The sequence below is a fragment of the Copidosoma floridanum genome, unplaced genomic scaffold (assembly GCF_036245765.1).
Source record: "Copidosoma floridanum isolate Cflo_tuat_1 unplaced genomic scaffold, Cflo_Japanese_pri ptg000004l, whole genome shotgun sequence".
NCBI classification, from domain to species: domain Eukaryota; kingdom Metazoa; phylum Arthropoda; class Insecta; order Hymenoptera; family Encyrtidae; genus Copidosoma; species Copidosoma floridanum.
The window spans coordinates 40,084,967-40,099,077 of NW_028321881.1; the positions used below are offsets into that span (position 1 = coordinate 40,084,967).

Here is a 14,111-nt window from a genome sequence, read left to right on the forward strand (position 1 = left end):
CATACTTCTGCTTAATTCCTATTTTCCAAGCGACCGATCGATCTGGAAGAGTAGGGGGTAAAATGTACGTACTTTTTTCCAAAATAAATAATTTATATTAGTAATATATGTCCCCACTGCTTGTCATATTCTCGAATCGAAAATGTTTTACGCGATCGATCTTAAATTTATTTTTACCATTAAAAATTTTCGTGTGCTTAACAAATATTTATACCATGGAAAAAAAAATTAAATATTTGAAATTTGTATACGTATAACTCCGTGGACTACTCTAGGGGAAATTTTCTTAACTGATATTTTAGCTTATTACTTTTTATCGCATGCCCAAGCAATTATTTTTTTTGTTTTTATTGTATATGAAATAACAAAATGCGTTGTTATAAATATCTGGCACATGGAAAACCCAATTTTTTGTAGTGATGACCGACTACCGAGGTGATGACTCATTCGCTCCCAATTGACCTCGCACTAATAAATGTCGGCTTAGCCTATAGGCACTGCCTGTATCGTGTATACTTAAAATAAAAACATACTTTTTACGATAATTTTTTCACGTTATAAATCTCCCAAAAATTTCAATGTTAAAACAATTTCAGAAAATAAATGACACTGTCAAATATTCAGACTTTTCAAAATATAGTACCTCAGTATAAACATTGTTAATTGGCATTAGGTACCACGCAATAATTCCGGGGTTATGATTTCACTATCTAAAGACAAATTTAAACCGAAAAAAAATATTTGCTTTCCTAATTTTGACATTTTTTTCATCTTTGGACGTTTACTGCGCCCTCAAAAGGAAAAATAGTTTTTTCGTACGTGGGCCAGTGCCAGATACGACAACTATAATTTGTAAATGCATGATGAATTGGTTCCAAAATTTAACTTGGTGCAAAAAATTGACACTACCACAATAAGTAATATGTTTGATGAACAAAATTTAAATAATTTTTCTATTTTAAATTTATTAAACCGTTATAATTTAACATCAAAAAGAGTACGTAATCGTAAGTACATTAATAATATACTAGAATTGTTGACAACCCAGGCGTGTAAAAATATTAACAATTCACTTTTAGAGTTATAAGAAAGATACTGGTGTATTGTGCTGCATTTAATGGCAAATCCAATATTATCCTTCCAGTTCAATGGACCTTTATTTAAAGGTTTTTAGATTCAATGATCTTCCATCAAGTTATCATTTACTTTTTGCGAGGGGTTAAATTGGTATAGTACCACCAGATACGATGCAATTGCACTGATTATCTGAAAAATAATAAAACGTAATGCAATATTTCATAAATTTGTTTTCTAAAAAATGTTTCTTTGCCTATTTAAATAAGTTTTGACTATGTTAAATAAATTTTATAAACATCAAAAATACTAACCGATACGAGTAATGAATCGTTTATTGAAAAGACAGATAACATTTCAAACTTGATTTCTGTGCTCCGACATTGATGTGAGAACAATAGGAGCTAGAAACACGCATATTTATTGTATACTTAGATAAAGTATTTGTTACTAAATTTACAAACATTTATTAACATACTTGGTATATAATACGTTTGTACTTCACGTCGTTGTTTTTCAATAAGCATTGGACCAACGTAGTCTTGACTTTTTTACTCTGTGAGATTTTTTTAAAGTTTTGTTAGGTTTTTTTTTTTTAGATAGAAAAAATTAAAATTAAAAACAAGAAATACGTTACCTCTTTAAGCGCCAAGCTCGCAGACCTCGTTAATAATGTAACCATGAGTAGGGTGTCGAGAAAGTTCCTCGCAAAAGGTAATGCAAGAAGGTTTTTAAAACCGTCAGTCGCATCAACGCAAATGTGTATCATGAAATAACCGTAACACAAAAGAGAGGCAAAATACATGGCGAGACACATAAAAATTTGTAGAGAAAAAAAATTAGATATTCCTTGCGATACTTCAATCAACAACATGTGAATCTTTCGCAATCTCGATATTGTCGAAAATTGCACTTGTATGTTGTCATAACCGAAGAAATCGACACTTTCAACATTAATAGAATTTTCAAAATGATTTTTTAAATGCAAGTCGATAGTTTTAAATAATATTTTGATTAAAATGGCCAAAAAAACAAATTGCATCACTACTACATCTATTACGAGAGCATGAAGCACTCTTATGGCCAAAAACATTGACAGGTTGAAATCCGTATAAAAATAATGCAATACAAAGTACAGGGAAAAAATGTACTTGAAGTGTATGAACGAAGCATATCTTATGTGGTTTAATAAATTTTTATCATTAGTTTCTAATCTTCCTACTAATTCTTTGACTAAATTGAGTTTTTTGAACATTCTAATTGCATTTTTCTGCTTGAAAATGTTGTAAATTAAGATGAAATTGACCGTAAAAAAAAGCAATGCATAACATACCTCTGTATAAAGTTCAACATTTTTTTGATTAAGCTTATACACTTTCATATAATCTCGCAAGTAAAAATATTGTGTTACCATCAAGAATGTTAGCAGTAAAACATTATAAACTATACCGGTGTAAGAATAACGAAACGACCAACGTTTGAAAACATTGTCTTTTAATGAAAATTCTTTAAAACTCATCGTTACCGACCCTAGTATTCGATTATAAAAATAAAATAGTTTAATTAAAGAGATGTTTGATGTTTTTGTTTCATTTGTCGATAATAGTTCAGTGACCATCGTAACAGGGGGCGGGGGGCTTCCAGCTGAAAAAGTTTCGGTGGTTTATTTTGAGATGAATAATTTTTGTGGCGTATACTCACAGTTGCGACTATTCCAAGTGAAAAACAGGTGTATGTATTAAATTTAATATTACTGTGGGAGCAACGAAAATGTGGTCACAAAAAAAGTAAATAAACTGCTTGACATCAACTTTTCGCGATGTAAGTACAGTATCGTATTCTACCGATGAAAGTCTGTCTTACTGCGAGTTCCAAAGCTGACTGTTCGTGTCGAACTGTTTGGAAACAGTGACATGTAGATGTCCTTAAGTTTCCATACAATTTTTTTTTTTTTTTTTTTTTTTAATAATCAAATGTTCATCGATTCATTATTCTATTACATACTCCAGTAACAAGATAATTCGAAGTATATTTAGTTTTCAGGGGTAAAACGTATGAGAGTGACGAGTTAGAAAAACAAAATATCAGCCTTGTAATCACCTGTCACTTCTGTTAAGTGTTCTAAATTATGAAACTTAACTGTATTAGGGTATAACACGTTGTGTGTTGTGTCTTTTCATTGGAGCATATTATATATTCAATGAAGGCTGTAGACAATGTATATAGGATTGCAATTAATTGTGTGTGTAATATTGTATTTTGGTACGTAGGATGTACAGCACGAGTTTTCGTAACTGTTATAATTACGGTGACTGTCTTTTTACTTTTTATTTAACGTAAAACATTTTTAATGATAATATTAAATAAGCTATTTGAAATCAGTTTTGTAACAAAAACCTCATTTTTGAGCAAAATGTAACTTACCAATTTTTTTTTCTGGGACAGATTAACATCACAGAAATTTGGAATTTTCATGAAAAACAAAAGAAATACAGACGTGTTAACATTTACTAAATTTATACATACGTATGATACATATACTGTCCTTTTCTATTCAAAACCAATCGTTCGTGATATGGCATACAAGTATAGAATAGGTTTTAAGCGATAGAGTTGCAGCTTCGTTGATCAGAGAAGTTAAGCAGCTTTTGTCGTGGATGGCTGTACTTGGATGGGTGACTGTTCAATTCCTGTCATTTCACCTTTGATATTGATTTCGAAAGTCGATTAAGAAGGTTGACTATTTTATGAAATTAACAGTCATTTTCAAAGCGAAAAATAAAAATATAGCAGCGAAATGATATAATATATGTGATCCCCAACGGAACAAATTAACGTAAAAAATCGTAACAAACCGTAACTTTCTGTGATGTAATGTAAGGTTTGGTTGGATTTCGGACCGCAGTAACAGTTTGTTACGTTTAGTTACATTTGAATCTCGTGAAAAAGCAATTGTAATAAACTCTATTAAACGGTAAGAAAATGTTGTCATGTGTAATATTTTATAACAGCTTACAGTTTTTGGCAGTTTATTGCTCTTTTTCATATTTTGTTGTAATTAATAACTTTTCGACACATTTTCTTACATTTTCGAATAAAATTTACTTTTAATGAAAAAAAATTGAGTAATGATTATGAAAAATTATTAGTGTAACAGTATGTTGGAAATCATAATAAAACGTAACGAAAATGTAAGATAACATAACACGACATAATAAAATGTAAAAAATGTCCGAAATCCATGAGAATATTACAGTTCCTTACATTTTCTTACGTTTTCTTGCGAGTCATATTATTACGTAATATACATGTATGTATACACATGTTTACTTTTTCTTACATTTTGTTACGATTTCAAATTTCCACTGGGGATGATACGAATTTATAATGAAAGAATATGTACATGTACATGAGTAGAAAAAATGTGTACGTACTGCCGATAGGATAGTAGAGAGTGAAAAAAATACGATGGATAAATACAATGAGTGCGTTGTAATTGGTTCAGAGGTTAGGGTATTCGATGTAGCCTCAGAAACAAAGACTAGAGGTTGTGTGTATAGGTTCGAATTTTTGTCAGATGACGCAGTTTTTTCCGTATGCTGTGGCTCTGGATTCGAGACGAGAATTTACAACTTCATTAAAACACTAAAATTCATACACCGTCGTACATAATATTGTTAAAAAAGTAATAATGAATATACGATAGTATATGAGTATACTTAATTAGCTAAGTGTATATATGAGAAATTGCGGACATACATGATATGTTGTAACTGCGATGAATCTTTGAAAAATACAATTAATGTAATATAAAATAATGGTAGAAGTATACTAGGCAAACCTTAATTTGTTAAGTGCAAAGTATGAAATCTACTAATAAGAGAGAGGTTATGTTATGGAACCAACTAATACGAATTTAATTAGATTTTATGCTTAACGAATTAAGGCTTGTTTGTTGTACACTAGTACGACGTACATTCGTTCCTGAAAATTTAAAGTCCACCAGTGAGACAGGTTATGCCATGGAATCTGCCAATAAAAATTGCATTTTTAATTAAATGTGGAACAAATACATATATTTTACTACTGTACACAACATTGTGAAAAATTCAGTTAGATAAAGTGCAAATATCTCAGATAGTGACACACTTCAAAATATTAAGAAAAAAAATGAGGCTATAATATATGTAATGGTTCGATTCCCAGTGCATTCAGTTTTTTTCGTGTTCTTGTTAGGTAACTAATCCATGGCACTGGCTTAGATTAATGCTTTTAATTTAAGTTGAATATAATGAAATGAGAGATTGAAAATAAAAATTGTGATGAGACTGGTTATGCGTGACCATAGATATGAGATTATTTAGATATGCGAATAAAAGGACATTGTAATGACACACAGAAAAAAAGAGAAATGCGTAACGATATGATGATACGATAATTGTGAACTACAACATATGATTAATGGATATGAAGCGCACATGCCCACAGTAAGTCAGTAGTATACTTACTATGATAAAAAGTACAGTTTGGTATGAAGTACAAAGTACATAATTGGTATCCTTCACGATACGCACATCCTTCGCTCAAAGTTGTTGTGGCATCCTGGTTTGCCCAGAATTGTCACTAGTTTGGCCACAACGGAAAAGCGATCAGATTTTAAAAACGATAATGACTAAACATTAAAAGCCCACTTATATGCATAAGTATCTATGTACGCACAACTAAAAATTGGGCATGAAATGGAGTGATCAGTAGGTGCACCGCTATTTGAACCTCTATATAAGTCTTATCAATCCGATATGAGAAAAGGAGCACGCAACATCTAAACATGGGTATGTATTGTGGGTTCACTTATGTATATACATATGAACAATTATTGCTCTTTGTCTTTTTCCAACTCTCTCTTTTTCTCTCTGTAGAGTGCATGCTTGTTGTCTTGTAGGGTGGGTATGCTTATACGCATGTATAAGTGAGAAAAAAATAAGAATTTATTAATATAAGTATTTTTGTCGATTTTGCGTGTTTGCACCTGTTTGAAGAAATGGTACTGTATTCTATTCGAGTATGGAAAAAAACAATAGTTTGAATACGATTTCTGTGTCGTTTATCGCGAGATATATATATATTTAAGGTGACGTCGTACTGTACAAAGCGACCCAATAAAAAAAATCCATACGTATCGATATGGACTTTGTTCCAAAACCTTACATCTATACAAAATTACTCCTATGGATATTGTTTATATTGACGTTATTTTACATAGGTAACAGGTACTTATTGGAACAACAAACATACATTGATCTATATGAATTTGTTTATTGGGGAGAGGTCCCAAATAAAATCATTAAGCAGATTTATGTATAAGTAAGTTTTTGATTAATCTGGACTCAGCGTTTCACTTTTAAGTATATGAATTATTCCAATATTCAAATACCGCAAGACACGAGTTGAAATAAAAGTTTGTTGTGTATGATTTTATGAAAAATAATAAAGCATACAATTTTTTGTTTGCTGTTGATTTTGAGATCATTAAATTACATTAGATTAAGCCGTTCGTTCGTACCTTGTTTATACCAAATCATACCGTATCAGAGTTGGTTCACCATTCCATGAATTCCTGAATTTAATTCCTTATAGGCAACAAATGACTTTACTATTACTAACATAGAGATATAAGGATATAAGGCTCCTTATATCCTTATATCTTTATAATTTCTAACGTATGTGTGGATTATTTTGTATTTGAATTGTAACCTCACAATGTAAATCTTACCGAACGGGACGAATTTTGGCTGAGTAGAATAGAAAGACGCGCTATAGATTTGATTAGTGATCCTCAAGGGATTACTATATAGCTCTAGTCGGCTCGTTCTATTGCCCGCAGTCTATTTCTCAGCTTTATATAGGCTTTTGCACGCCAATACCATAAGAGCGAGGAATAAGAAAAAACGTGAATAAGATCAGGGAATCATGAAACAATGGGAAAAGGAGAAATAACGTAGTGATGTACCATACTTTTTTGGAAACGTCAGTCAAGGATGTTAGTCTGAGGTTTTGAAAAAAGTATAAGTATACATCGAAACGTTATTCTTCTTATTCCCATTATTTCCTTATTCCTTAATTGCTATTTTCGCATTTGCGTGCAAAGGCCCTAAGCATCCGAGAGTACTGGAGCGTCTGGAGCCGTACTATTGGGATCGGCCCTTGAGAGCCTTCTCTTGAAACTTCGGAATAACGCCACAATGTGTAAGGATAGAAAAGCTGATGGCGCTGACAGTCACGAGCCTTCTCTCCCCATTTTTGAAACTCAAACTCGCCTCGCCGCACTTTACTGACTTTACGGAGATTAACCTAGGACAGTGACGCCAGTGCTATGAGGCCGATCCCAATGTATCTTTTTCCGCTTCACAGGCCTATGTTATAACATAGGCCCGCAAAGCAAAGAAAAGTCATAGAGCACGTTCGATTTTCATCGTTCATTCGTTCGGTTCGCTCGTTTCGTTAGTTTTGCTCATACAGTTTGTGCTGTTCTGTCGTTTTTTATGCTCGTTAGACGTGGTGTCTATTATTAAATAAACTCACATTTTAATATAAAAGACAATAATTTAGAACTTTTGTGACAGTTGGCGACTATTATTATTTCCAGAAGTGGATGACCCAAGCCAATGAATACAAAATGTCTGAACTCACTTAGTGGATATAAGCGAACTGTACAAGCGAAACGAACGAACGATGAAAATATGGATGGGACGTTGGGCACGCTCGATTATTCAGCGTTCGTTCGTTCGCTCTCCATTAGAACCAATGCTTAAGGAACGTAGGGAATAATGAATCTTTCGGTAAACGCGTGAACGGACGTTCCTTAAGAATTAGATCTGATGGAGTGCGATTAGTGCGAACGAACGAACGATGGATAATCGAACGTGCCCATTTGAAATGGTCTTGGTTTCTTTTTTAGGGATTTTTGTTGCTCTTTCTTCCTTCAGTCACTGTTACTTTTGATTGTTGGTGTCAAGTAGAAAGAATTTTTTGAAAATCTATTAAATTTGGCTTTATTTTAAAGACAGAAAATTGGTCTTAAAATTTACTATCACAGTTCATTAAATATCTTTTGTTCAAAAAAATTTATCATAAAAGTGCTTCAAGCGTTGTGTGGATGAATGAATTTTTTTTTTCAATAAATTATGAAATTGGTCAGGTCAAAAACAGTTCTGGTAGAACAACACGACAGTTTTTTCTTTAATTTATTGTTATTTGTAATAGATACCTACATCGAAGTTGCTGAAAAGACTGTTCTCCCAGAGCATGTATCCGGGCTGGATGAACAATGTGCTAAGTTAAGAAATAAAAAATTAATAAGCACGCGTCACAAGACAAAGTTTAATGAAACTGACATGAACGACATAATTAGTCGGAAAAAAATCTTTTGCCAAACGCTTGAGAAGAGTGACAAATATGGTTACAACGAGCTCTGAGTAAAATGACGAGATGGACTCACAAGAAAGTAAAAAAAAAAACATTTCCAGTTCATTCCAGTTGAACAAGTGTTTAGAACGCTCAGAAGGTTGTGGACAAAGTTGTTCTTCCCAGCCTTTCCAGGGTCTTGAAAGTTTTTACTGAAGATCTGATGACCTCATCAATGTTAATAGGCAAGAGCGCTTCCTTTCAATGGCAGGTCAGTTGAGTTATAGATGGAGGTATTGACAAAATTAAAATATATGAGAAACGTTGCTATGATAATATTTCATGTAACTCTTTGAATTAATTTTATAATTAAAATGTGCTAGTGCAATGTTTAAAAAAGAATTATATTAAATATGAGTATAACTTACAGAATTTTGATAAAAAGTACTCGAGTAACAGCTTAAGCACTTGACACACAAGAAAATGAAAAGTAGTGAAAAATTCAGCCTTAGAGAAAGCTGCAGCAAGGCCTGGCATTATATTTTCTTTTCAAGATTACAATGCACCACTCAGTAATTTTAACATCACTCTAATAAATGATAGAATCTTCTAAGGAATATCGTAAGTTTAAAAAATTGTTAAAGGGAATTGGGATTGAAAAGAATGCTTTTTCATTTTATTTTGTTTACGTTTGATACCTTTTTTATAATTGATAAAATTTTTGGAAAACACTGTTCACTTATTATATGTAAAAATGTAATTAATCCTATTTTTCAGAAGGTGTGTTGTGTGGAGACTGAGAAGAACATGCATGTAAAGATTCGAAAAACGTAAATCTGCTGATCACAGGTGATTTTTAATTACTTATATGTTACTACAGAAAAAATTAAAAGAGTGAATGAAATATCTAAAAAAAATTTACAATACAAATGAGACTCGAAAGTTGTGTTAGTGAATGAATTCAGAAGTAATTATTTTACGAGTAACCGTCTTATAATTTATTTATGTTTGTTACTTTTTTTCAAAGGCGCAGAAATGTGGTACCAGAATTTGATGATGCCGAGGATGACGTAGATGGATCAATAATGGAAAATATGTCTTGACTAGAAAGTTTAGTTAAATTTGTATGAGAAAAATTACAATTTATGATTTAGTATGATTTCAATGTCATAACTGTGTTGTACTCATTTATAATTATATTCATAAGCTCAACTAGACATGTGTGAACCCCCCCCCCCAAATAATATATATACATACGAAAGTTTTGCATTTAAGTGTCTTTATGTTCATATTATGCATTAAATCGAACACCATTATATACTTGTCATAAAAAAATATGTAAAATGAAGGGAGAAAAATGAAACACCAAATTAGGAGCATTAAATTAAAATTTGTTATTTTCATATTTGTCGTGTATCATAAAAAAGCCAACTTTTTCTCGGGCTCTTCCTCTGACCATTATCAGCTACAGTAGACGCTGATGTTGCACTTACATCATCAAAGGCCTCGTCTGAAACGTTATCGTCTTTTTCTTGTCAACGACCTCGGGCTCCATATTCCTTAGCTTCTCTAGCCTTCTGGTGAGGTTGAGCTGGTAGAGGCTGAGTTCAGCGAGCTGCTGTACATAGTACCTCTCAGCGCATTTAAGCTCGTAGCAGTACTCGACCGTACAGCTCAGAATCTCGATCTTTGCAGCGAACCTCTGGTGCGAGAGACGGGGCACGATTCTCCGCAACTCCTCGAAGAGACAACGCAGCAGGATGCGCCGCTTGCGCTCCTTCGTGTTGTGCCGTTGGCGCTTCTCGATGCTGATTGGATCATTCTGCAATTGCTTGGTGATCCGTTTGCCTCCCCGGCCTGTAGAGTCGACTCGGGCAGCTTTGGCGGGAGCGCGTCCGTTGCGATCACCGTTTGAGCACGGGCGACCTCGGGGACGGGGAGCACGCTGAGCCACTTGTGGTGCTGTCATTGGCATCGTTGCTGCTTTTTTCAGTTCGCGAGCTGTCGTTGCAGGCATCGTCTTAAATGTAAAAGTCTGCGCTGAGTTTGGCTGGTATAGTAACGGCTCGTCGTCTGTCGACTGGTTGGTCAAGGTGCTCTCGCTCGAGACGTCAACCTCCTCATCTGCAACAGGAAATGAGAAAGAGCATAACTATCAAGGTGCACAACTGCACCGTGTGTGCGTGCACATCGGCTCCGTAAGTAGATTATGTTGGATCAGGTAGTTTCTGTTCGGTCATGTACTCTTGCAGTTCTCTGTCTAGAAAAAGTTTGTCCAGTGAAGTCTGTAGAAAAGGAGACCCTTTGTACTTGTGTAAATAAGCTGATTAACCAAAACCGTACTGTCTCGTGACTCCGTATTCACACACCTTTCTTCAGTAATTTTGTTTTGTTTCTTTTTAAATCCATGACGGCAGGATTGTTATTTCGTGTTTTAAGCAGTTGCTGTTTGATTTTGTCTAAATTGAACTTTCAAAAAAAAATTGTACACCGAGCATGGAATCACTTGAATCATGATCTTTTTGATTCCATCACCAAAATTAATCCAAGTATGGATGTTGAAAAGAAATTTGAAAAATAAGAGCTGCTTATCAATTTTGAAGTCATCTTAGGATTGTAATTTTTTTTGTAATAGACCTATTAAGGCTTGGAAAACTTTTTTACATTTTGGAGTGCTTTCTTACGGAAAAAAGAGTACTACGTGATTATTGAAGCGAATTACAAATTACAATTGTACTTAGAAAATTTGTCCGGATGAGGTGTTGAGCTCCAGGAGTTAACTTTTAAGGGAAGCCAACACCAGGGCTAGCTCAGTCCAAAAGGTCACTGAGAGTTCTTGTCGTACTGCTGAAACTGCCCGAGGCGTGCTCGAAACAATCGCTGCGGCTTCGAGTATTCCCCAATAAGATGGATGGCCGAGTCCTCTATGGGAGCCTTTCCACTAGGGGCTCGCACGTAAGACTCGCATACCTGGGAAAGGAAGGGTAAGAGAGGGAAGTGGATAAAAAGAAACGTGGATTAGGATCGACACTAAAATTGCATTATCTAGTATAAAAAATAAATACAAATTAAATATAAATACTGCAAAATTATGCAAAGTAATTTTGATTTTCAAGTATTATTCGACTGTATGCACACAGGCAATGATAATGCAAAGAAATCGAAATTACTGTCTTCAATATATGAAACGCAGTTTATGCAGTCATTTTGATATCAGTAGACCATAGAAATAAAAAAAAATTCAGTTAACCAGGAAAATAAAATGAGAAAGATCAACTGATAGTGATAGTTACCAGTGTCAGAGGACGTGGGCGGCGCACTGATCCAATCGAAGCGCTTGAGCGAGAGCAGGGCTGCAGTGGTGGTCATTGAAGTTGCCGATTGCTGCACCACGGGCAACGGGTTCAAAGTGCAGCTGAGGCCATTCACAGTAGAGCTTTGGTTTTTGGTCTTCTGGGCAGCGTGGCTGTTCTGATCCTTCTCGTTGCATCGCCATGCGTACGCGGTCAGCATCTTGTCGTCCCGAAGAACTTGGCTCGCAAGCTGGCTCTTGCTGTTATACAGCATGAAATCGTCCAAGTGATTCATTGACTCGCTTCCTACGATTAATGTGTCTTCACCATCTTCCTCACTATCAGTGCTCATTTGCTCCTTCTTAAGGTGAGAAAGAAAGCTGGGGTCCAAGTCACCCTCCTCGCTCGTGCTCTTTTCCAAGGCTTGAAAGGACGGTTCCCTTAGGGGCATGAGCAGCCGGGCTTCGCTGTATGCCGATGACGAGGCGATGACCGGGGAACTCTTGTGCTGGGTATCGTTGATCAGCAATGATGAGGATGCCAAGGAGGACGACGGGTTGAACATGACCTCGGGAATCCGCATGAGCTCGCTGACCGGTATCATCGTCATTGGATTGAAGTAATGTGGATTACCATGGTTGCTCACTTGCTCGTGATGCATGAGGAGGTGTCCTAGCTGCAGATCGCCCTTCATGTCCTATAACGAGGATATTTGCGTCATAGTGCTGTCCTAATGGCATTGCACTCGGCAAAAGTTCACGTGCAGTCCTGCAGGAGCAAGGCGCTGTTGTTTACCTGTTCAGCATTGTTGTCAATCATGTTCTGCATGGCCATCACGTTGAATAGGCAATCGTCCATCTTCCCCAGGCCAGCGTTGTTGTACGTGTCGTCCAGGTTCTTAATCCAGTCGCTGTTGCTGCTATTTGATGACGCACTACATAGTAGAGCAAGAGTGTTGTTAAATTGTATTTTAACCTTCAGCGAAATTTCCATAACTATATGCATGCAATAATTGTAGAGTAAACCTAATTGTACACTTGATTGACTAATTTGTTATTTATTTTTCTGAGTTAAAATAATTTTTTACTGGTAAATTGACATTCATCCTCACTTAGTTTAGTGACTTTATATGAACAGTTTGAGAAATCATGGTTTTGTTAATACTCTCAACATTATTGTTAAACAGTGACATTTCAATATATCTAGGGCTGTAGAGTATAACTTTTTTTTTTACTGTCAGCCTACAGTATGACATAGATTTATAAGCTGAAAAGAAGTTATCCACTACAGCCCTAAGTAAAATAATTACTTGATAATTTTATTCTACGAAATTATTCTCTTTTTGAATATTGTTTTGTTTAAAGTTAGTGCCATGCTCATTGGAAACTATAAAATATAAGTAGTGGGTAGCGTTGTTTTCACATATAGTGACTAACAATTTTCACTATCCTACATAAGTTAGTAAAAATACTTACGCATAATTGATAGTATCTACATCAGCCAGAGACAAATTTTTTTTTTCGTCAACTAGTTCAGTCAAGTCCAATGAATAAGTACTTCCTACACTTGTATCAGCATCTAGAAAAAAGAATATGTAATTGCATGTGTAAATTATCATTGTAATTTTAATGGGAACAAAATTTCTTAATGTCACCAATAGTTTACACAAAAACAAAGTAAATAAACAAGTGATAGTAACACCTAGATAACCATGAACAATTAATTTATACCAAAAAACAAGGAAAGGTTCAAGGTCAGAAAAGCAGCAGTTATTCATACTTTGAGACAAGTGTTCCAACCTTAAAGGGCTTCACGAGTGAGATACTAAATAATATTAAAATTAATAACCTACTTTATGACCATTGATGTTAGGTAAAAAAATGTTTGACTTCTGAGACTGTGATCCTTACCATTTTCTGATCCATCAAAGACAACGATGTCATAGTCTGATTCTACGCACTGCATCTCTCGGTTTTTTATTAAATAAGTATATTTAAAGACAGACGGTAAAAAAAAGAATAAAACTGAACGTCGGACCTCCGTTTTCACCACGATTGCGGCATTCCTAATATCTTAGTCCTAACCAAAAGGACGATTAGAGAAGAGTTGCGCAACGCACACCTGACCAAACTATATCCGGTATCCCATCCGGAACCCGGAACCCGACCGGAAGAAGTGTGTTTACATGTAACGAATTGTGGTCAACCAATTAGAGTACGCGACCAGCACCGCATGCTATATGCGATACGCGATTGGGAATTGGGATTTCAAAAGGTCACGTGACTCTCGCGATATACAGTTACTTGGTGGAAAAAATAACACAGGATTTATGGGTGCAAT

General features: G+C 34.8%; 2 protein-coding genes across 2 annotated transcripts in view; one reads left to right on the plus strand and one right to left on the minus strand.

Annotated features, from left to right (window-relative positions):
* The window catches only part of Cad99C (cadherin 99C), a 376,725-nt gene that overhangs the window by 108,030 nt on the left and 254,584 nt on the right, over nt 1–14,111 (plus strand). The window lies entirely within an intron of this gene.
* Nucleotides 9,893–13,780, minus strand: LOC149375860 (uncharacterized). Its single transcript, XM_089598021.1, has 5 exons — nt 13,682–13,780; nt 13,247–13,349; nt 12,567–12,705; nt 11,772–12,468; nt 9,893–10,602 (listed from the first exon to the last, which is right to left on the minus strand). Exons 1-5 carry the CDS (start codon nt 13,734–13,736, stop codon nt 9,968–9,970), a joined length of 1,629 nt encoding a protein of 542 aa, XP_089454147.1. The 5' UTR covers nt 13,737–13,780; the 3' UTR covers nt 9,893–9,967.

What these genes read in the sequence shown, in the direction of transcription:
- LOC149375860 (XM_089598021.1), bottom strand. Translation starts at nt 13,736, where the DNA reads ATGCAGTGCGTAGAATCAGACTATGACATCGTTGTCTTTGATGGATCA. An exon ending in CTTTGATGGATCAGAAAATG is followed by an intron (nt 13,350 to 13,681) that starts GTAAGGATCACA and finishes TCTTTTTTCTAG; the next exon opens with ATGCTGATACAAGTGTAGGA. An exon ending in TTGACAACAATGCTGAACAG is followed by an intron (nt 12,469 to 12,566) that starts GTAAACAACAGC and finishes TCCTCGTTATAG; the next exon opens with GACATGAAGGGCGATCTGCA.